General features: G+C 44.9%; 1 protein-coding gene across 1 annotated transcript in view; it reads left to right on the top strand.

Annotated features, from left to right (window-relative positions):
* Window positions 1-713: 713 nt before the first annotated feature.
* Window positions 714-25,439, top strand: part of LOC311237958 (5'-AMP-activated protein kinase subunit gamma-1-like) — a gene marked incomplete at its 3' end in the record, with an annotated part of 75,676 nt that continues 50,950 nt past the window's right edge. The window contains exon 1 of the mRNA XM_084325932.1: window positions 714-755. Within this exon, the coding sequence (XP_084182058.1) occupies window positions 719-755 (37 nt within the window). The 5' untranslated portion in view covers window positions 714-718. The remainder of the gene's footprint in view (window positions 756-25,439) is intronic.

Genomic DNA, 25,439 nt, shown 5'->3' with positions numbered 1-25,439 from the left:
CATACATCTGTCTGATTGAAAACTTTATTAACAGACCGCGGAATGGGCATATCTCAGCACAGGCTGAGATATGAACGAGTAACGTGTGGACCAGATTGACGCGACACAAGGTTTACACAACAGCCCCCACCCCTTGTTTTATTGTATTTGTACCTGTACTACCTGCTGTCAGCTGTTTATCTCTCTCTGTGAGCTTGATTAGCTCATGTTAGCTAGCGTTAGCTCCGCGGCTAACCCTGAACTAAATCAATGACATCATTTCGAGTAGTTTTCACTGCACATAGAAGCAGCCAAACAGCGGGAGAATTTCGGGAGCATATGGCCAAAACCCAGTTAGGAACCATCGATTCCCATCCATACTACTAACTTTACTTTTCTTCATAGCTAAATCAGACAGTCAGCCAGTCTATCAGAGTGAGTGCTCAGTTGATTTTCCCCGCTGATCATACCTGAGTGCTCAGCGTCATCACACGCCTTGGATCATTTAGGAGTGAAAATGCGAATGCAAGGCTTGAAATCCCTACTCGCAAGCCCGCCCCCAAATATTATTTACCAATCGCAACGGCCAATTAAAGGGGCAATTTGCGATGAGATCATCGCAGCGTACAGCCCTGGATGACATGAGAGGGATTGACGCTGAGTGAGTGAGAGAGAGAGATGCTGTGGGTTGATAATTGTGTCTTTCTCTCAGGCGGTGCAGGCTGTAGTAGCAGACGGTATGTTGGAGAGAGCAGAGCAAGACGTTGATGATGCCGGTAAGGAAGAGATGAACACACAACACATCAACTTAGAGACAGCTACTGTAGCTAGAAGACTAGTGTATGCCCGCCTTGTAGGGGTGAATATAGTGCTCCCTTACCTTGGACAACTGAGGTAACGAAATGATCTGAGTCCCTGTCCCCAATACAATTAGCCTCAGTACCTACTTGTGAAGTATGTTTGGGCCTATTTTGTGGTAACTTAAGTGGTCAGAATGAACACCAATACAGTAGCCTAATTAGTTTGAATAAGGACGTTTCTGTTCTGCTCTGTTCTGTTCTGCTCTGTTCTGCTCTGCTTTCCGCCCTCTTCCCCTATTCTCCTCTTCTCTCTTCTCCTCTCCTCCTCTCCTCTCTGGGAGTAACAGTATACCCCACCCAGGCCACCTTGCACATGCGCACACACACACACACACACACACACACACACACACACACACACACACACACACACACACACACACACACACACACACACACACACACACACACACACACACACACACACACACACACACACACACACACACACACACACACACACACACACAAAACAGATTTAAATCACCTCCGCCTCTTTCTCTCCCTGCCTCAGCATTCACTTGTCTCACACAATACTCATAACCTCCACGTGTTTCGTTCCAGTGTAGGTATGCAACATTGTTTTTCACTTGATAATGTGGGATCAGGATGCAACCGAATAATGTTAACGATACCAGAGAAAGGGACGACATGTGGCCCGAGTTGGGTCAAGAATGGGTGACTGACAAACATTTAAAGGTGAAGGTAAATAAAAACATAACCTTCCAACTTAAGACTGAACATACTGGGTCCTCCTTCAGCGGCTTATGAAAGCAGGGTTGATGCATTTTGTATTCACTACAAACGTGATGCAGGTGTAGCAGAACGCTATAGCCTACAAGGGAGCCATCCAGCGTTTGATGCTGCTGCGCAAGAAGGCTGAGACCACTTATCGATTTATCCATAACTGCGTGAAATCGATAAGTGGTGTCACTTATCGATTTTTTTGCATGTGTAAAAATAAATAAATAAATAATAAAGAAAAAAAGATATTATTTAACGTTAGTTTGTGTGTGTGTGTGTGTGTCGTGGGCCAACTACAGCATCGCAAAAACTACAGTTAGTGCACGTGACACACACACTGTGACACACACACACACACACGCACGCACGCACTTAAAAATCGGGCTTGTGCACTACGCACGCTCGGTTAAAACACACACAGGTATAGTGCCCTTTTCAGCCTTTGAGCACCTGTTAGTGGCTTGATGTGATGGAAATTAGTCAGAAGGATTACGACAAACATCTGTATCTCCAGTATGCACCCTCCCAAGTGATGATGTTTGGAGGGCGTGGAGGAGATGTATTATAGGACACGAGTGTCAGCTTCCTCATGGTTGCATTGATCCATTGGTGGACTGTTTCCAACATGGTGGACTTGATCACCTGCAGTGATGTAGACATCCTTGTCATCTGGGAACTGTCCATCTGTTAACAACTTATTTGACAGGAATGAGAAAATGTCTTGTTACACCTGGCGCAACTAACTCCTCGTCAACAGAAATATCTCTACTTGACGTGTATTGTGTCTAGCACAATAAAAGCTTTCCCATAGAGCTCTGCATGATGTTTGAAGTGCTGCATTCTCAGCTTATTTGCTGTCTCCTTCTGTGTTTTCTTCTCATGGAACAACAGTAAGTTATTTCGCTTGATTGGTGCTGTCAGAAGTCTGTTATTTGATTCAAGCACTCTTCCTGAAATTGTTGTACTGCTCTTGTCCCGTAGACTCGAGTTGATGGACAGATACGGCAGCAGCCGCAGACTCACACACCTTATTGTCTAATGTAACCAGGTCTTTACTGCCCTCCTCAAAGGGATTCGCATTGCTCAGCAACACCTCCATCAGGTATTTGGCATGGCGTTGACATTGGTGCTGAGATGCAGATCCTTTCTTGTGATGAGGACATTCTTCACAATCATCGTTTGTTCTTCACAATCAACTGTTGTTTACAGTTCTCATATCTAACTCTAGTTCTCCACATATTTATTGTCTCATTGTGTGAAATATCATATAAGATATGCTCCAATCATGTTTATTTAATTTTTATTCAATTACTCATTCATGAAAACCTAGGTACAGGCACCAACATCACCATTCTAGGTTCAATAGAATAAAAGTTATGAATTTAGTTATGAAGTTATTTTGTAATTCGAAATAAATACAGAAATTGCAGCCATCTTTGATTTTTGCCATACCAGAATATTCAAAACATCAATATTTGAACTCCAGTTGATTCCTCACACAGTATTAACTTAAAATAGCAATACAAAATTATATTACACAGCAATTGTGTGAACATTAAGAAGTTTTTAAAGAATTCATGGTTTCGATTGTGGCCATTTTGGATAAATTTTTATTAAATTCACCTGGTTTCTTGACACTCAAGCCCAAATTGTTCTATAGATCCTTATCTTCAAATTAGAAGTGAAAACGAAACTTTTGCATACATTTTAAATGACTGAGTGTCCAGGCACCCCACTATCACAAAAGTGTGTGGTTTTCTGGTCAGCAGGAGATGTGCATCTCTGGCAGCTTATGGTCAGTGGCATTGTTCGTCAAATAGTGTTGAACTTGAGTGTTACACCCTGAGTGCATAGTATAATAGACATATTAGCATGGTAGGTAGTAGTATACGGATAGTAACATAGTACATAGTAGTAAGGTACTAGTAAAAGACAGTTATTAATATATATATTATAGTAGAAATCATCAGAATAGAGAAACGCACAATTTCTATCAGTTGACAACACAAAGCCGTGTGTCATTTATTTCGCAGTAGCACAAGTGACAGCTGTCAGAACTATGCCGTGCTAGCTTCTGACAGCTCGTAGTAATCAAACATTTATCAATGAAACCCCACAGGGAGTCTCCTCTCAGCCCAACCCCAAAACCAACCTCCTTAAAGTGACAGTGCCCCATCAACACATCAAAACAATACCATGGGGAATTATGTCTCTATAGAACCCACTACAATATAAATATTATATTTATTAAGGTTATTTATTTATTTGCATCTCAGATATTGATTGAAGAGGTGTGTTTCTATATGGGTGACATGTCCCCATACACAGGGCATACGAGGGCATTCGCATGCAGTCACCAGCTCTCCACCCAATCCAATGCCTATATATGGGAGATTTCCGACGACCTGTTAAGACGGCACTCTCTTACGTTAAGACAGCACTCTCTTACGCCACCATCGCCAAAACACCAAAAGAGCATCAAATCACTGACCTCTAGGACCATCATTCAGGTCATAGTACCAGTTAGATTAGATTACATTGAAATGTATTGTCATCATACAGCATAAGTACATTATAATGAAAATAAGGGTGGCATCCAACCCCAGTGCAAATGTAACAGTAAAGTGCAATAGTAATATTAATATAGTGATTAAGCTGGGTATAAGATATATACATTTGTTCTACTGAGTATAATGCTAATCACATGTATGTACAGAGTTGTAATATATTTAAATGTTTCAAAAATGTTCTTATGTACCCCAGTTGCTATTGCATGCACATATTTGTGTTTTATTACACGTATATGTACATACATACCAACTATTCGCCTGTTTTATTCTCCACCCATCCATAGCAACACTATTATCACCGACATCCAAGAAGGGGGATCCCCCTTTGAACGGCCCTTCTAAGGTTTTTCTCCTCCACATCGCCTGTGGTGCTTTTTTCCTATTGCTATAGGTTTTTCCTTACCTTCGCTGGGGTATGTCTGGGAGTGTTGCATTTATTACTTTACATTTATTTTGGATTTCATGGTGGGTTTTTTGTTCTTGATTTATTGGGATGTTTCTTCTTGAATAGTTTAAAGAAGACTTGTCCGGCCCATGGGGACATTAACTTGTGATTTCTGGCTTTACAAATCAATTTGATTTGATTGAACCCTTTCTCCGCCGATGACGTGTTAAGACGTCATTCCTCGCCATGCTTAATCTGCCAATGACGTTTTACAGCGTCTTTGAGATCAATATTTCTGTCATGGTATTCATATTTCACCCACGGATCCTTGACTGGTGCTGTAGGACTCCGCTCAACTCTCCAGCGCTTCAATACCGCCACCTGGTGGCCGATCGGCGAGTTGCCAAACCGGAAGTGGGGCCGGAAGTGCTTGGTATCACCCCTATTCCGTCCGCCACTCGCTATCGCTCGCGGGACTCCATCTGGACACACTGGATAATCGATCCGTTGCCATAACTCGATAAACAACATTATTTGGACGTATATAGTATTATACAACCCGGAAATGGTTCGCCTAGATCAACATCCCATAATAGCGATCTTTTTGCTCCAGTATCATCCCCCATCGCTACGAGGAAGCTGCGGTGAGTTTCAGCGTTTTTGATTATTATTATCCATACAAACTGCTATGATCTATATATCACCCATACTACATGAAACATTTAACGTCGGTCATTGCATTATAAACGACCCCCCCCCCTCCGGTCACCAGCAGATGATGAGACATGACGTTTGCCATATGCCGTAACGTGAAACTCAACAGAATAACACGACACTGTCGCAATAGCTAGAACACTAGTTAAAGTGCTGGCACTCGCTAGAGTACCAGACGTAACATTTCCCCCCCCTTCACTCAACCTAGGAGTGATACTCAGTCTCAAAGTCATTCAGGTGTGCAGGCCTGTTGCGTGCTCGGAGTGGGCGGGGCCCGGGCACTGCAATAGCCAACGGCGGAGGTCCCGCAGCCTCAGGCTGAGCCGCGGGTGCTGGGGCTGCAATATCATTGACTCGTCTGTCCTGCAGAGCTATAGCCGTGGGCACACCCTGTCCTGGGGCAGCGGGAGCCTGCACCCTGCGCAGTCGGCCAGCATGCCAACGCGTGCCATCAGCCAGCCTGAATGAGGCCAGGCCAAGCTGCTGTCTGACCTAGACCGGGTCTGACCACAATGACCGGAGCTTGTTGTCCCGGTGGGGTCGCCGAATCCTGACCCAGTCTGAGACGGCGATGGTAGGTGGTCTCGCATGTCGGGTCCTGTCGAAGCGGTCCTTCATCCGGCGCTGGCGTGTGTCGACTGTGGCTTGAAGCGGGTGGGCCTGAGCCGGAGTAGGGCGCAGTCTGTCCAGGGGCAGCTGAAACTTGCGCCCTAGCATGAGGGAGGCTGTTGAGACACCTGTGGTGGCGTGTTGAGTAGCCCTGTAGTGCAGGAGCGTCTGTTGGAGACCGTTGATGAATGTGCACCCTGATGCCATTCTTCAGGGATTGGTTCAGCCGTTCCACCCCCCCGTTCGCAGCCGGGTTGTAGAACGACGTGCGGATATGACGTATCCCCTTACCCCCCAGGTAGGAGGCCAGTTCGTGGGAGATCATTTGGGGGCCATGTCGTGAACCTCTTGGGCAGGCCCCAGCGTGTGAACAGGGACTCGAGAATCTCAATCAGCACCCCGGCTGTGACCGAGCCCACGGGCGCCACCTCAGGCCACTTGGAGTGGAGGTCGTAGACCACAACGAGGAAACGCTGGTGATGCGGTACCCCGTGCAGTTCACCACAGACGTTGAGCTGCAGGTGCTACCAGGGTTGGGACGGCCAGTCCAATGGCTGCATGGGTGGGGGCGGGGCTGGGGCCCAGGGTCTCGATTTCCCTGTCGATGCCTGGCCACCACACCAAGTCACGACACCGTTGTTTGAGCCTGACTATGCCCAAGTGGCCCACGTGCGCCATAGCAAGGACACGCGCCCGAAGGACATTTGGGACCACAGTACAGAGCCCACGAGCGACGCAGCACGACAACTCGTCCCGGAGTCTGCTATAGGGCAGCAGCTCGTCAGGTGTCCTCGCCGGCCAACCCTGTCTGATGTAGGTTGAGAGCGCAGAGAGGACGGGGTCAGCAGACGGGGCGTCCTGGAGCTCCTGCAGCGACACTGTCTCTTGGAGGGGAGTGTGGAGGAGCTGAACCAGGTCATGCTCAGCCTGGTCCTGATCGGGAGTCGAGGGCGGGGCCGTGGGGGGACTGGGGATGGCGCGTGACAGTAGGTCAGCTACTACGTTGTCCCGGCCCGGCGTGAACTGCAAACCGAAGTTGTACTGCTGCAGGCGGTCAGCCCAGCGGTGGAGGCGGAGCAGTTTGTGGCCAGTGCCTGACGTGGCGAGGAGGGTAGTGAGAGCCTGGTGGTCCGTCCTAAGTGTGAATGAGCGGCCGTAGAGGTACATATGCCAGCGCTCACATGCCCAGATGCAGGCCAGGGCCTCTCGCTCCCCCACTGAGTACCTCTGTTCTGTGGGGCTAAGGGCCCGTGAAGCGAAATCGACCGGCCTCTCCACACCCCCGTGCAGCTGTGACAGTACCACGCCGACGGCTGCGGCGGAGGCATCACACGTGACGAGGGTGGTGCTGTCTAGGTCGAAAAACGCCAGGACTGGTGATGAGGTGAGCTGGGACTTGAGGAGGCGCACAGCATTCGAGCAGGCAGGCGTCCAGAGCCAGGGCTCGTCGTGCTTCAACAGCTTCCGCAGCGGTGCAGTTGTGTCGGAGTAGTGTGGCAGGAAGCGGAGGTAGTACGCCGTCATGCCCAGGAAAGAGGCCACCTGGGCCGCTGAGGTGGGCTCTGGGACACTGTGTATGGCCTCTGTGTTTGACTGGAGCGGGTACATGCCGTCAGCCGAGAGGCGGAACCCAACAAAGTCAATGGTCGTGGTGGCAAAGACACCCGTTGAGTGTGAGGTGGTGCTTCGCCATCGCACTTAAAACACTGTGGAGGCTCGCGTTGTGACTCTCGCCGTTGGCCCCGTGCACCACGATGTCATCGAGGTAGATGGCCACCCCGGGGATCCTGGCGAAGACGGAGGCCATGATCTTTTGGAAGCAGCTGGGGGCGGAGCTTAAGCCAAAAGCCATGCGTTTGTAACGGAAGACCCCCCTGTGGGTGATGAACGCGGTGAGGTTGCGGCTCTCTGGGTGTAGTGGCACCTGGAGGTACCCCTGACGAAGGTCCAGCTTGGAGAACACCTTGGACCCGTGGAACTGGGCGGTGAGCTCCTCTGTGGATGGCAGGGGGTATTTATCAGGGACGATGGCCTTGTTTACCGCTCTCATGTCCACGCAGAGTCGCAGCCCCCCTAACTTCTTCTTTGCTACCACCAGGTTGGAGATCCAGGGTGACATGTTCACCTGTTCGATGATGTCGTCGTCCAGCATCTTCTGTAACTCGTGGCGATGTTCTCACGGAGAGCCAGGGGGGAGCGGCGAAGGGGCTGGATGACCGGAGTCACTTTTTGGTCTAGCAGGGGCTGGTGAGCAAAGACCTGGAGGCAGCCCACGCCATTGAACAGTGCAGGCCACGGTTGCTGCCAGGAGACAGCGGCGACGGTGTGGATCTCATCTCTCGTCGTCAATGTTATGTTGGAAGAATCAGACAACACGTAGTTTCAGCATGTCTGTGTTTACTGAACTGAAGACACATGCATTGCAACGTAAGTCAGAACATCAACGTCTACGTCACGTTCGGCCATAACCGTAACGTGAAACTCAACAGAATAACACGTCACTGTCGCAATAGTTAGAACACTAGTTAAAGTGCTGGCACTCGCTAGAGTACCAGACGTAACACAAAGAACCCAGACACATCTTTTGTATGTGCAAGCTTACTTGGCAATAAAGACATTTATGATTTCTGATCTAACGTTCCTTGTGGTCATCTAGCACCCTGTGTCACTCAGTTCCACCCATCTTGCCCTGGAGGGCTGCTGCCCCGGCGGAGCTCATGCACTCCAGCATGGGTGAGATCAGTGTCCACTGGTTGGTTTCAGGCTCGTAGCGCTTGGCGGTGTTCAGATGCACGTGTCCGTCGTGCCCTCCCATGGCGTAGATACAGCCGTCCAACGCGACCACGCTGAGCTCACAGCGGCGTGAGTGCATGGGAGCCGCCTGCAGCCATCTGCGAGTAACGGGGTTGAACCTGCGCATACTGCTGAGACACTGCCTACCGTCCCGGCCACCAACGCAGTAGACCAGACCATGGAGATAGGCGGTGCCGTGGGCGGCCCGGGGACTCTCCCCCTCAACGCACGCCTCCATGCCACCCTGGCCTCCGATGGCCAATAGGACCTCCTGGGGCAGGCGTGGGCGGGTCAGGGCGTTTGGGAGCCTGTCGGAGCCAGGGGGGTTCAGGACGCTGAGGATGAGGGGCCTGCAGTCGTGGCTCAGGCTGTCCCTCAACACAGATTTGTTCTGGACGTTGCTCCTGAAGTAGTCAGGCCTCATCAAGCCCATGCGAACCTGGGAAGAGACAAGCAGACAGCGGGTACAACTTAGACATCGGTTTGGACCCAAATGTTTGAGAACCACTGTACTAGGGAACCTAGTGTTGTTTTAATGTAATGCACAGTAATACAATTCGTTTTTTCTTTCCTTTATATAAATGTTTTTCTTTTCTTTTCATACATAAAACAGAACAACAACAACAGCGACGACAACAATAATAACAGTAACATGAATCATAATGACCTTGACAAGAGACAGACAAACAAGAAAAAGTAAAATAATAAAAATTTAATTAAAAATAAATGTGGCTCAGGCACTAGCAACCATGTTTGTGTATCCGTAATACAATTAGTTACCTTGGGCAGCAGCAAAGGGATGTGTGTTTTACGCTCCTCACGGGAGTGGTCGATCCAACGGATGACGGCCTCGAACACGTCTCCTCGCTCTTCACGTTCAGGTCATCCCTCTCGATGATGTCCACCAGTTGCTGCGGGGACAGCTCCACAAACTCCTGTGAGACGTGCAACATCTCCTCAAAGTGGCACACGGTGAAGAGATGGGCCTTGCGCATCAGGTCAGGGCAGCAGTTGTCCGCGAACCTCCAGATGCCAACACAGTTTTCCAGAGACAGCTGGCCTTCTAGGAAGTCAGAGTACGCTCCTACTATGCCAGTGACGAGAAGCTGGTCTGCAGCCACCAGAAGCTCTTTCACGTTCTCTGCTGTCACCAGCACAAAGCGTGTGTAGGTGTACTCTATGATGAGCTGCATCATACCCGGGGACACCCCAGGGATAGTGTAGACGAGTTGCTCTGAGTCGCTGAAGAGGGCTCTGTGGGACGCTGAGTATAGAGATATCTGATGAGTAAACAGTAAGCAACATTCTGTCCTGTGTAGTAATTAGGGCTGACCCCTATTAGTCGAATAGTCGACTAATCGGTCGGAAGGAGCCGTAGTCGACTGCCAACCTCTTAGAAGCGTGGCTAACGCTAATGGGACGCATACCAGAGGCCAACTGCCTAAGAAAACAGGCACAGAGGCACTGAAAGAGGATTTCACCCATCTAATGAACACACTAGACTAGACAAATATCAAGATGTATCCATCAGTGGACCAATTGCAAGCTTTTGCAGAGGACAAGAAGCCTTCAGTCGACTCCTTCAGACATTAAGCACCCCCCACAGCCCAAATGGAATGATAAAATATATATATATATATATATTATACTTATTTATTTAATTTTTTTTATATATATAGTCGACTAATAGTCGACTAACGGCAAATTTTGGCCAATCATAGTCGACTATCCAAATCCTTAGTTGGGGACAGCCCTAGTAGTAATATATTTTCACTGTAAAAGTATAGGGTCTTAGCACAGTAGAAGTATAGTATCTTTTTACAGTAGAAGTACAGTATAGTATATTTTTACATTAGAAGTACAGTATAGTATCTGTTTACAGTAGAAGTACAGTATAGTATCTGTTTACAGTAGAAGTACAGTATAGTATGTGTTTACAGTAAACGTACAGTATAGTATCTGTTTACAGTAGAAGTACAGTATATTATCTGTTTACAGTAGAAGTACAGTATAGTATCTGTTTACAGTAGAAGTACAGTATAGTATCTGTTTACAGTAGAAGTACAGTATAGTATCTTTTTACAGTAGACGTACAGTATAGTATATGTTTACAGTAGAAGTACAGTATAGTATCTGTTTACAGTAAAAGTACAGTATGGTATCTGTTTACTAACCAAGCTAACCTGAACCAAGCTAACCTGAACCAAGCTAAACTTACCTGAAATAGTTACTGCAGTCACACAGGAGGGCCTTGTGGGCATTCAACTCAGTGCTGTTGACTTTAATAACCACATCACAGAACCTTCCCTCCAGACGCAGCTCATTAAGGATTGTACAGGACATTGTTTCCTTTTCCATGTGGGGATTTTAAATTGTATCTACAGAATATATTCAAGCTTACAGACAAGTAGCCGGAAACAACAAGTGATATCTTCACTTGGTCTTCTGAGATTTGAGATCTTCTTCTTCTTCTTCTTCTTTAGAATTTCCGGCAGTGTAGACGCATTGTGGCGTATTACTGCCCTCTGCAGTTCTTTTGATGAGCTCTTCTTCTTCTTTCTTCTTTTGAATTTCCCGCAGGCGTATTACTGCCCTCCTCAGTTCTTATACTACGCAAGTGGTATGGTTTCCATAGTTAGGCCTCTGGTAAATCAACTTTTGATTGTTTACCCTCTTCTTCTTCTCATCTTCAAAACACATTACTATCGACTCTATCTCCTTCTTCTCTGCTCCTCTTGCCTGTCCAATACTAATAAATACAATAAAGCTATATCCTCTGATACAACTCTGATGCGTGCAGAAATGTCAGCACTGACTCTGTGATCAGCTGGTGGTTCTCATTATCCATGCCAAAGAAAGATTTAAGAGAGAAGGAAGAGACTCCCAACTCTACCAGACTTTTATAAAAGATTTCCCTCTCTTTCCTATACCTTTCACATTCTAGGAAAACATGCCAGACAGTTTCAGTCTCTCCACATTCACACCGCCCATCTGGATGTTTTCCCACAATGCACAAGGTACTGTTCAACCCACAGTGTCCCAGCCTCAATCTACACATCTTCACCCTATCACTCCTAGACCCATATCCATCCACCTTGATTTTGACCCGAGGCTGCAGAGAGAAATAGTGCCTTCCCTTGGTCCCCTTTTCCCACTCAGCCTGCCACTCAGCCTCAACTCCTTTCTTTATCTTCTCTCTGAGTTCTACTCTTCCCATTGAAATGCCTATCTCTTCCTCCCTTCCCAGGCTCTGTTTGGCAAGGGAGTCAGCCATCTCATTTCCCGCAATCCCAGCATGGCCCGGAACCCAACAAAACTCCACTGACCAGCCTGCCTTCGCAATCCTATATAAAACCAACATTATTTCCTGAATGAGATCAGGGCGAGCTTTATGGTGCGTTCACGTTAGGTGGGAAGAAGCGGACGAACCAGATGACATCTCGTTGCTACAACTAGGAAGCATTCACGCGTTGAACTCGAGGAAACGCCCACATCCAAGATGGCGATCGTAAAACCTACCTAACCTATTGCTACAAGTCGTTAGCAAGTTACTTTAAAATCAACTGTAGACGAACAGCAGCAAGTATAGCTCGTTTTTCATATGAAGAGTACAGCAGTATGATTGTATTATTCTGATTATGTGATCAAAGTGATCATTTTGATTTGTATTTACCTTGTATTGCCGACATCGCCGTCAAGCTTGCTGCCATGATGGTTGATACTTCCGCATTTCGGGACGCGAAGTGGGAGATATCGGGGTCTATAAAAAACTCCCATATGACCTAGTAGGAATTACCACTAGGAGGCTGACGTGAATGGTTTTCCCAGTCGGAAGCTGGTTCTTCCGCTTCTTCCCACCTAACGTGAACGCACCATTAGACCCACCTCTTCTGAGAGAATTGTTGAATATATACTGTACACAAATGTTCTATAATGTTCTATTATGCCATCATACTGTGACATCACAAATGTTCTAGAATGTTTGATTATGACATCATACTGTGACATCACAAATGTTCTAGAATGTTTGATTATGACATCATACTGTGACATCACAAATGTTCTAGAATGTGCTATTATGACATCATACTGTGACATCACAAATGTTCTAGAATGTTTGATTATGACATCATACTATGACATCACAACGGAACATGTTTGAGGTCCATTTGAATAATTTAAATAATATGTTGACATTAAAAAAGAACAAATAAAATGATAAAAAAACTACATAAAACAATGATACAAATTATAATAAAATATTTAAGTAAAATTTATAGAAATAAAGAAAAATAAGACAATGAAATAAAGATAATAATGCATTTAAAAGCTATTTTAAAAAGGTAGGTTTTGAGCAGTGCCAACCGAGTCTGCTGTCCTAACAGACTTGGGGTCTGTAGGGTAAGCACTTATTCCCTCCGCCCTGAACATTTATGGAGATGTATGGGCCTTTTAAGTCAGTGACTTAAAGTGTCTTTTAAGTGTCTTTCAAGGATAAGTGAGCTCCTGCACTACCTATCTTACACCTAGGAAGCTATTTGCTATGGGACTGATAACCGACTCTCGGTGCACTTTGTGCTCTCAAAAGGCCACTTATATGCATATGTATTGGGATTGCCCACCAGTGGCGCGCTTCTGGAGGTCAATAACGGATAAACTTTCAGATCTGTGTGGCTTAACTATCCCATTCACAGCTGTTACGCTACTCCTGAACGATATAACGACACTACCTGCGTCCGTTCAACTAAAAAGGGTTGTCCTAGCGGGTGTCACAGCAGCGAAGAAGCTAATAGCAATGAGATGGAAGGAGCCTGAGAAGCTTACAGTGATTAACTGGTCCCTAACACTATTGGATGTGATTTATCTTGAGATATCCACGGCGCGGGTGATTGGGGTGGGACAGGCAGGTATTGACCTGTGGTTTGCAGCAGCCGAAAAGGTCAGGACCGCCGTGTGCGGCTGAGCGGGGTTGAGGTGCGTGTTCGGGTGAGTCCGGGGGTCTCTTGGGAGGGGGAGGAGGAAATGTTTTGTCTGTCTTGTCTTTTGTCTTGTCCTCTTGAGTTTAGCTGGGGATTTTATGGGGGGGCAGCTATTTAACTATTTCTTCACTGTTTGGTCACTTTTACACGGTCTCTGTGAGTCTATGGAACACCTCTACAGGTTTTTGTTTTGTCATGAAGGTTCATTGCTCTGTTTTCGGGTCGTGTTCTCAAAAAGTGGTCATTGTGTTGAATTGGAGATGTACGTTTTATTAATATAGGGTCACACAGCCGGGAATCGGGGCTGAACACTGGGAAATACCATTTATTAGATAGTACCCCTTGGATTTAAAATTTAGAAGGTTGAACTCTGTTTTCTTTTCTCTTTGTCTGTATAAATTGTTATTCTGTATTATTATTGTTTTTGTTATTTTCTTGTGAAGTTCTATGTATTGTGATTGTGTTTAATGTGTTGTCTTGTTTCATGTGAATAATAATAAAAAAAAATTGATCAAAAAAAAAAAGTGAGCTCCTGCACTGATTATTATAGTTCAATATTCAATATTTGATCACCAAAAAACCCCAAAAAGCATAAAAAGGCCCCTCCCCGCCCAAAAAGGGCCCCCAAAAATAGCACAGGCCCAGTGCCCTTTTCAGCCTTTGAGCACCTGCCCCTCTAAAGTCCTGTGCACATCCCTGGTCACAGCCTTACTGCACAGTAAGGTGTGTTTGATTTGTATTGCGGGCCGGGCCAGTTGAATTGCAACATAAGGAGAGATAGGGGGCCACAATTAACTGATGTTTTTTTTTCTGAACACGTTTTAATAGCCTACATGTGATTTGGACTGAACAACATTTCTTTTTTTAGTGCTGTGTTTTGATCACAGGCTATGACTGCAGGCTAAATCAGGCAAGCAGGCCACTGGGAGTTGTGCTTACTTTCCAGATCCGGGCCTCTCTTCTCTTCTCTTCACTTCTCTTCTCTTCTCTTCTCTTCTCTTCTCTTCTCTTCTCTTCTCTTCTCTTCTCTTCTCTTCTCTTCTCTTCTCTTCTCTTCTCTTCTCTTCTCTTCTCTTCTCCCCTCTTCTCTTCTCTTCTCTTCTCGCCTCTCCTCGCCTCGCCTCTCCTCTCCTCTCCTCTCCTCTCCTCTCCTCTCCTCTCCTCTCCTCTCCTCTCCTCTCCTCGCCTCTCCTCTCCTCTCCTCTCCTCCCCTCCCCTCCCCTCCCCTCCCCTCCCCTCCCCTCCCCTCCCCTCCTCTCTTCTCGCCTCGCCTCTCCTCTCCTCTCCAACCCTCCTTTCTGTTTGATATAACCCCTGGCCCAGCCCTGCTTCACCCTCCCATCAGCAGCTCCTAATGCTGCTAGGTGTGTTTGATATATCACCCCTGACCCAGCCCTGCTCCACCCTCCCATCAGCACCACCGTCCTCCTGAGCCACGCTGGGTCAACCTCCCAACGGACCTGTTCACCAGCTGCTCAGTGTTGTTGGCACTGAACACAAGGATGCATAAGAGAGAGGTTAGGTTGGTTAGCTCCTCCTTAGTCAGTAGCAGGTCGACTAATGTTATATTCATCTGTAGTTTGTTAAATATATATACAAGGGAGTTGTCTGGCTCAGCTGGGGTTTATAAATACACTGATGGATGCTGGTCAGGTTACAGTTCCACTGAAATCTATAATTAATTATATCCTACAGATTCATTTAAAAAAAGGTTCTATATTGAATAACTATTTGTACATTACGATATCTGCCATTGCGAAACGAGGCAAGCATGCTAGTCAACTCAAGAAGTGTTTGACTTTTTGACTCCTCCCCTGGCTGTAATCGTCTACTCTCGCTTGTTTTCGAGGCGAGCCGAAAGTCATCTCAAACAAGCCTATAGTGATAAATCCCACACTTTGCTTAGAAATGATCGTACGCACGGTTTACGCACATTTCTGTGCGTACGCAGCATTGATAAATGAGGGCCCAGGACTCCAGTGTCAGTACCAAACATTTACATTTTGTCATTTAGCTGATGCTTTTATCCAAAACGACTTGCAAGTTCTGTACAAGTCAGCAGGAAGGGTACAACTCTGGCAGATAAGAGTAAATAAGATTGTTTATCAAACATCGAACTTGAGTGCTACACTCTTGGGTGCATAGTACTATAGACATAATTAGCATAGTAGGTAGTAATATAGGCATAGTAGATTACTTAGTAGCAAAGTGCATAATTAGTACGAAGGTTCGTTTTTAAAAACATTTAACATTTTTATTTCAGATATTGATTGAAGAAGTGTGTTTTAGTGGACGGTCGGAAATTCCTCTCACTGCACGGTATGCCGGGATCAAGCACCAGTCTTCCGCCAGACGGAGCTGATTCAAATGAGGTTTTCAGCAGGATTATTACCTCACATTGATTTATAGGATTACTACATAACATGCCATGGTGTCAGACTAACAACGCTAAAGATTAGGACTGGTGTTTATATGAAACCAAGTGCAAATATAGTAAAACACTTTATTTAATTATTCTACATTATTTATTTGTATTATTATTTATTATACATTACACATTCTGGTGTTATATGAACCCAAGTGCAAATATAGTAAACCACTTTGTTAATTATTCTACATTATTTATTTGTATTATTATTTATTATATTATACATTACATATTCTGCCTTTATGTGAGCAAATGTAGAACATCAACAAAGTAAACAGACAGTGAATGATATTATGTTATATCACATCCCAGTCAACTCTCCTTATTATTTTATATCACATCCCAGTCAACTCTCTTTATTATTTTATATCACATCCCAGTCAACTCTCTTCATTATGTTATATCACATCCCAGTCAACTCTCTTTATTATTTTATATCACATCCCAGTCAACTCTCTTCATTATGTTATATCACATCCCAGTCAACTCTCTTCATTATGTTATATCACATCCCAGTCAACTCTCTTCATTATGTTATATCACATCCCAGTCAACTCTCTTCATTATGTTATATCACATCCCAGTCAACTCTCTTTATTATTTTATATCACATCCCAGTCAACTCTCTTCATTATGTTATATCACATCCCAGTCAACTCTCTTTATTATTTTATATCACATCCCAGTCAACTCTCTTCATTATGTTATATCACATCCCAGTCAACTCTCTTTATTATTTTATATCACATCCCAGTCAACTCTCTTCATTATGTTATATCACATCCCAGTCAAATCTCTTTATTATTTTATATCACATCCCAGTCAACTCTCTTCATTATGTTATATCACATCCCAGTCAACTCTCTTCATTATTTTATATCACATCCCATTCAACTCTATTAATATTATATAATATTATAAGTTATATAATATACATAACACAGACACAGACTCTCTCGTTCTCTCTCACACATGCATGCACACACACACACACACACACACACACACATTCTCTCTCTCTCATTCTCTCTCACACATGTACGCACACACACACACACACACTCACACACACACACACACACACACACACACACACACACACACACACACACACACACACACACACACACACACACACACACACACACACACACACACACACACACACACACACACACACACACACACCCACACACACACACACACCGACTGTAGCTAGGCAGCTATCTACTGTGGAGCTATTCTGAGTGTGTGAACATGTAGGCCAGCGAGACTGGAGAGAGAGAGAGACATAGAGAGAGAGAGAGAGAGAGAGAGAGAGAGAGAGAGAGAGAGAGAGAGAGAGAGAGAGAGAGAGAGAGAGAGAGAGAGAGAGAGAGATATTGATGGAGCTACAGAGATGTGGAGAGTAGGAGAGAGGAGGACAGAGTAAATTGTACACAGACTGTTCAATGTTGATTTAAGAGGTGTGACTAAATGTTGTACCATTACCATTTTCACTAGGTTAGAACAACGTTTAGTGTTAAGCATACTGTACCCCCCAGTTTGCAGAAAACGAAACCGATTTGCATACCCAAAGTAATTTGCTTTACTTTATACTTTATACTTATAGCACATGCACGAGTCTGGTCTCTTTGGAAAGTAACATTCTGAAGTTGCTAACACAATAAAGAAAAATCACTTTGAGTGCTAATGTATTAGAGAAACAGGTTTGAACACACTGAAGTAAAATATTTTCTCCTTACTTTTGTGTTGACTTGTTGCCAGATGCCTGTTTTTGGGTTCCAGATGATGAGAGGTAGGAGCTGGAAAACATAACTCCTCATGGACCTGACGAAACGTTATAAATTAAAAGTTTATTCTGGAGCATATTAGTGTTCGGCTTCTATTCTCTTCATTGTGATTATTACCTAACCCAACGGATCACCGGAGACGCTGGCCACTAAAGTGCTTAGTTACCACCAATTATCTGAAGACGTAAATAGCGTCACTTTAACTGCTCATGGCAATTAGCGCCGATCTTTGTGAATGGGAGTGTTTTTGCAATGAGGCTCATTTGCATAGAAAGGGGCACATGTTCCGCCCATATTACCTCATTTAAAAACCCGCAAATAGCACCGACGCACAGAGACGCAATGCTTATGGCAACGCAATTAGTGCAGTATTTCACCCTTTGTGCAAGCTTTGTGAATAGCAAGGTGTGTTTTGGAGATATTTGCACAGACATTGCGTCAGAAGAAGCAGCGCAATCCCTTTGTGAATTCGTCCCAGAGTGTGTTCAATCCATAGGCTCAGTCAGTCTAGTTATTGAAATAGCATTCAATATGGAGTGTGTTAAAACCATAGGCTTTAACAAAGTCTATTTCCTGAAATTGTATTTAGTAATGATAGTACTAATGATAGTAATGATAGTACTAATGATAGTAATGATGGTACTCATGGTAGTAATTATAGTAGTATTGATAGTACTGACCTCCAGGAATACACCCCCTCCCGCACCCTCCGCTCATCCTCTACTGGACTCCTATCCATCCCCAGCTCACGCCTCAGCACCATGGGTGCCCAAGCTTTCAGACTCTGGAACTCCCTGCCCCCACATGTCAGACAGTCTGACTCCCTATCATCATTTAAATCACAACTGAAAACCCATCTGTTAAAACATGCATATTCACTATAACCTGTGTCACTGTTACCCCCTGCTGTTTGTTTGTTTTGTTATTTAAACTTCACTGTTTTATACTTTGTTTTGTTTTTAACCTCGACTATTTTTTTTTATCAATTTTCTTTTATTATTATTTACGTGAAACAAGACAACACATTAATCACAATCACAATACACAGAACTTCACAGGAAAATAACAAAAACAATAATAATACAGAAATAATCATTTATAAATTATAAAGACAAAAAGAAAAGAAAACAGAGTTCAACCTTTTTAAATTTTAAATTCAAAATTCAAGGGGTACTATCTAATAAATGACCAAATAGTGAAGAAATAGCTAAATAGCTGCCCCCCAATAAAATCCCCAGTTAAATTCAAGACATCACAAAAGACAAGACAGACAAGACATTTCCTCCTCCCCCTCCCACGAGACCGCCGGACTCCCCCGAACAAGCACCCCAACCCCGCTCAGCCGCACACGGCGGTCCTGACCTTCTCAGCTGCTGCGAACCACAGGTCAATCCCAGCCTGCCCCACCCCAATCACCCGCGCTGTGGATATCTCAAGATAAATCACATCCAGCAGTGTTAGGGACCAGTTAATCACTGTGAGCTTCTCAGGCTCCTTCCACCTCAATGCTATTAGCTTCTTCGCTGCTGTGACGCCCGCTAGGACAACCCTTTTCAGTTGTACGGACGCGGGTAGTGTTGTTATATCGTTCAGGAGTAGCGTAACAGCTGTGAATGGGATAGTTAAGCCACACAGATCTGAAAGTTTGTCCGTTATTGACCTCCAGAAGCAGGCCACTGGTGGGCAATCCCAATACATATGCATATAAGTGCCAGTGGCCTTTTGAGAGCACAAAGTGCACCGAGAGTCGGTTATCAGTCCCATAGCAAATAGCTACCTAGGTGTAAGATAGGTCCTATGAATATAATTAAAATTAATTTGCTGGTGATTGGGGTTGCGGGAAGACAATGCCACATTTGCCCAAACATCATCCCAGTCAAACTCAGGGTCCAACTCCGGGATATCCACACGCCAGATTGTATCCAATGATACATTTTTATACGTGGATTGAATTAAGAGCGTATAAAAGTCTGAGACAAACCCTCTGGAGGTCGTCCTGTCCACTATGAGCCTGAGGAAGGGGTGTGGGTGCAAAGCTTGAGCCCACGGCACGCCATGCGCCCTCAGCGCTGACCTTAGTTGAAGGTAAAGAAAGAAGGACTCGCCGGGAAGATCATAAAATTCTCTTAAGTCCTGAAACGCACGGAGGCCGTTCTTATCATAAATATCCTCCAGAGTATGAACCCCCCTCCTTTGCCATTGAGGAATATTAACCGGCTTGTGCCCAACAAGTAATTGCTGGTTTTAAAAATTGGAGAGTCCAGGTGCCATGGGCATTTAACCCCACACGACTTCTGTACATTACGCCACGTTTGGATCACGTGAGTTATGATCGGTCCATACCTCAGTCGGCATTTCGAAATAAGGACAGTGGAGTACACCACATCCTGCAGTCTTAGCGGTGAGACCGCCGCCACTTCTAAGGAGCGCCAAGATACAGCATCTACAGGGTCTAGCCAGCACATCAGAGGTCTCAGTGAAAAGGACCAGAAATAAAGCTTAAAATCAGGGATTGCGAGGCCCCCATCTTGTTTCCTACGTTGAGTAGTAGCTCTTTTGATTCTCGGGCGTTTGTTATTCCAGATAAACTTAGATACCATCGATTGTACCTTGCGCCAGTGGTCTATTGGAGGGGGCAGGGGGAGCATTGAGCTAACAAAATGTATCCTTGGCAGGACTTTCATTTTGATTATGGAAGCCCGGGCTTGTAAGGAGTTAGGAAGGGACGACCATCTGTCTAGATCCTGGCGTATTTTATCATAAGTACCCGTGAAGTTGTACTTAGTAGTTTGACTCAGTGTGGGGAATATCTCTATGCCTAAGTATTTAAAATGTTCCACTATGGGGATCTCAGGGAATGTATTCCCAGTGTCAGAAATATTGTGTCTGTTACTAGGCTTGAGTAAATTGTAATGAACCAAAGGAGATATTTTATTTGACAGTGAATAACACCATGCTAACATTGACCAGATGTGGGTAATTCTCTTGGCCAGCTCATTAAGAGGTAGGCAGGCTGATTTGTTCCAGTTAATCTTAAAGCCTGACAATTTACCAAAGTCGTCGATTATTCCCAATAATTTTGTGGCCGACCGGGAAGGGTCATCCATAAAAATCAGTAGGTCATCCGCATAGAGAGCAATTTTGTGTGGTGTATTATTGATCATTATGGGGACGATGTCCTCCGATTGCCTAATAAATTGGGCCAATGGTTCGAGGGAAAACGCGAATAGTCCTGGGCTCAGAGGACAACCCTGTCTAGAAGATCTGGAGACTGGGAAAAGTGTGGAACAGTTTTTGCCCGTCAGTATCATTGCCGACGGCGAGGCATACAGGACTTTAATCATATGAATAAAATTCTTTCCAAGACCCATAACCTCAAGTACCTTCCACAGGTATGACCATTCTAGTCTGTCAAACGCCTTCATGGCATCCAAAGACAGAACTGTGGACGGAGCTGTATTGTTTTTACTGTTATCGACTACATGCAACAGCCTCCTAAGATTATCTGCAGCCAGGCGCCCCGGGATAAAACCAGTTTGATCGCAGTGTACCAATACCATCATAAATCTCTGCAGGCGGCGGGCCAGCACCTTGGCAAACACTTTTAAATCGGCCCCGAGAAGACTCAAGGGCCTATAGCTACCACAATCATTGGGATCTTTGTCCTTCTTGAGAAGTAAAGAAATCAACGCCATGTTGACATCTCTTGAGAACTCCCCTTGTTCGATAGCGTAATTGATCATATCGAGCATCAATGGACCCAGTTGGTCCCAGAAAGCTAAATACACCTCGGGTGGAATACCATCCCAGCCTGGTGCCTTACCCCTCTGCATTTCAGCAATCGTCTCCCTTAGTTCCATAAGAGTGATCGGTTTCCCCAGTTCCTTAGCCTCTTCCTCAGAAATGTGGGGTATCTCAAGCCCGCCAATGAACGATTCAAATTTAGAGTTGTCGAGATTAACCTCTGAGCTATATAACTGTAAAACTCTTTAAAAGTGTCGTTGATCTTTTTCGAATCAGTAGTGACTGTACCCTGTCGCGTCTTGATCGAGGGGATATCCGAGAAATGATCATTCGAGCGTATTTTCATTGCCAATAGATGGCTAGGCCTGGAGCCGTGAAAGTAGTAATTTTGCCTTGTCCTATGTATCAAGAATTCAGACTGTTGTTTAAGTATGGAGTTTATTTCTTTCTTGACTATCTTACGTTGTGTGTTTAGTCGTTCACGATAGTTAGTTTGCAAAGATGCGTATAGGTCCGCATATAATGTTTCCAGTCCTTCTAGTTTTTTTGACCGGGATTTACGCAAATTGGAGGCGAAAAGTGTGACATGACCCCTGATAAATCCTTTCAATGCGTTCCACAGGACCCTGGGGTCATCGACCGTGCCAACATTGATCTGCAAGAATTCAGCTAGTTTACTCCTGAACTCAGAACAGAAATCATCGTTCTTTAATAAGGTGGAGTTAAAACGCCACCTGGTAGCTCTCGTGGAGAGCCTGCCAAAGGTTGCCATAAGGAAGATCCCCTTGTGGTCCGAGAGAGCCAGGGGAACCAATGAGACGTCGAAACTATCAAACATATTAGGGGACGCGAATGCATAGTCTATTCGAGAGAAGGTTTTGTGTCTGGCTGACAGGTGAGAGTAATCCTTGAGGGTGGGATTGGATATGCGCCATAGGTCTGCGAGCCCCGTGTCCTGGGCCCACATCCTGAGGGCCTTAGAGGACCGTTTTTGGTCGCTTGTTTCAGAGGACCCGGACCTATCCATCTCCGCATCCCAGCACGCATTAAAATCGCCACCCACAATGAGAGCGTATCCAGTAAGTTCCAACATATTCTTCGTGATTGTATTATAGAACGCTGAATCAAATGTGTTAGGGGCATACAATGCTATTATTGCCATCTTCCTATGAGAGAACTCAACTTTTGCTATAGTAATCCTTCCCTCCGTGTCCGACCACACATCCAGGACTTTGATATCAAGGTTACGTCTTGTAACTATGACGACTCCTTTCGTCTTATCATCGGCTGAGGATGAGGAGATAACGTGATATTGTCGATTTGCTAGCCTTGACACATCACCCACCAATAAATGCGTCTCACTAAGGAGAGCAATGTCAATATTTCTTCTCTTCAATAACCAAAGGACACTGGCACGCTTGTGTGGGGCGTTAAGACCCCCTGCGTTCCAAATTAAAATATTCAATTTAGCCATGGTCGAATTTGTCTAAATGTGTAGAGAACATACCAGTGCAGCCAGGCTGAGGACAGAGGCGCTGATCCAGGCGGGCCCAGACGGTCAATCCCAGGAGTTCAGAGGAGGAACAATTACACACATATAAGACAACAGTACATAAAACATAGAAAAATACCACCCCAGTTACAACCCCCCCTCCTTCTACTCTAAACCCTAACCCACCCGTATGCAGCTGGGAATCTCTGACATCACTGATATGCACGTTTTGAGATGACTCAGTTGGTGAGGGTGAGGGATGTGAGGGGAATTGTAAGAGTGCGCCAATATGAGAATTAGAGACATAAGTCTTATTGATATAGAACCACACGGCCGGGAAATGGTACTGAATACTGGGGAAGGCCAATTGTAAGATAGTACCCCTTTAAATTAAAATGTTGTACTCTGTTTTTATAAATTGTTATTTCTTTTATTATTATTGCTCTGTTATCTCCCTGTGAAGTTCTGTGTATTGTTATTATGGTTATTGTATTGTGTTGTCTTGTTTTCATGTTAAGTAAAAATTTGATCAAAATTAGGCCAATATTGCGGTCTGGTGGGCCGTGGTGGGAAAACTAAAAGAACACATATGACTCTGGAAATTGAGTACTGAATAAGGTATTATATTGATGGCTCATGTTGGGGGCCTGGGGCGAGAGGGGGGGGGGGGGGGGGGGGAGATAGAGCGAATATTCATGTATGTTGATGGTTATGGTGTTTTTGTATTTTTATTTTTGTTTTGTTTATTATTTTTCATTCAATATTGGTCCTATGTATATTTTCTGACCCCCTTCTGATCTGGGTCTGGTGATTGTGGGCTCTGGCTGGGGTGGGCCGCGGTTCGGGGTCTCTGCGGGTCGATGCGCTAAAGAGGCACGGTGCTTTGGCTCGCGGGGGGGCCGGGCTGTGGGTCCTCCGGGACTGTGGCTTGCGGTTGCTGGACCTGGAAGTGGAGGGGGCTCGGTAAGCACTTTTTATAGTAAAGATTTTATTTTGTTATCCTTTTTCTTTGTGACAACTTGTATTGACTAGTTGTGTATCCGATATATAATAGGTCTAATTTATTGTCTAGTCATTGTTGTGTTAGTTTGTGTTCTTGGATGTCTGTTATGTAATATTGTCATTATTGTGCTGTGTTGTTTCTTGTTTGAAAATATGAAAATAAAAAGATTTGGTCAAAAAAAAAAAAAACCTAACCCACCCGTCCTATTATTAACCCTCCTATACCCACTCTCCAATCCCCTCCCTATGCCCCATCCACTAAGGATGGTCATCTTCCTATCATTTCCCACTGGAATCATGGATCCAATTAGACGCTCTCCACTCCGACCCCCTCTCTAGATAAACCCCTGATTAAACCCCCACTAGTCCAATAAACACAAATTAAAATTAAAATTAAATTCAATAAAGATATCGGTCGAAAACCAACGTGAGCCTTGGCCCTAACATGAGACAACTATAAGGGAAAAAATAGCCATTATTATATAATAACTCAACATCATCCCTGTAACCATCTACCTCCGAATCTGCGTATCAATGTCGCAATGTTATAGCATAAATGGATAAAGGAAAATTTAAAACAAAATTAAATTAAAGCATACCAGCAGATAGTCTAAGGCAGGATCGGATCACAGTTAAATTGCGCAACCAGACGTCATTTAAACAGCTACAATAAGAAGAAAAGGAAAAAAGGGTTATGGTCAAGGTGCACGCATGTAACAGCCCCTCTGGTCAGGCACAAAGGCTGGAATGACATAACCTATATAAGAATAGAATTAAACACCTTCATTAACCCGGGGATAGTAATAAGCTATACCTGACACAACCTGTTATCATATATTGTATATATATATTCAACCGACCTTCTACTACTGGAGCCCAAAGCTCAAAACAGCCTGGATATAAAAAATTAAAGCATACAAGAAGTTAAGGAACCGATCACCGTTGAATTGTGCAAACCGATGTCACTTAAACAGCAACAACAACCAAAATACGTAAACATTAACGGGTCTCGAATGTCTCGGCGCGGGCGATAGACACAGCCTGCTAGCTAGCCCGAGGCTAGCGCGTAAGCTAGTGATGAATCCGGCTAGCACGCTAGAATCTGTTATGTACATTGTCCAGCTAGCTCGCTAGCTTTCATAGAGGCGACACACACGTACGACCATGAGGTCAGCATTAGCAAGTAACAGAAGTCATTGGGATGCCCCGCTAGCTTGGATGGGCAGTGGACAGTTAGCCTGTCTGGGCATGACAACAAGCATTTGTGAGTAGTCCGCCCTATCAATGTATTCAGGCCCACATCGCCAAGACACTCACCCGATATAGTTATCAAGCTACAGTCTCGGC

The sequence above is a fragment of the Notolepis coatsorum genome (genome assembly GCF_963971535.1).
Source record: "Notolepis coatsorum genome assembly, chromosome: 12".
NCBI lineage: Eukaryota > Metazoa > Chordata > Actinopteri > Aulopiformes > Paralepididae > Notolepis > Notolepis coatsorum.
This window is presented reverse-complemented; position numbering and strand designations above follow the sequence as displayed.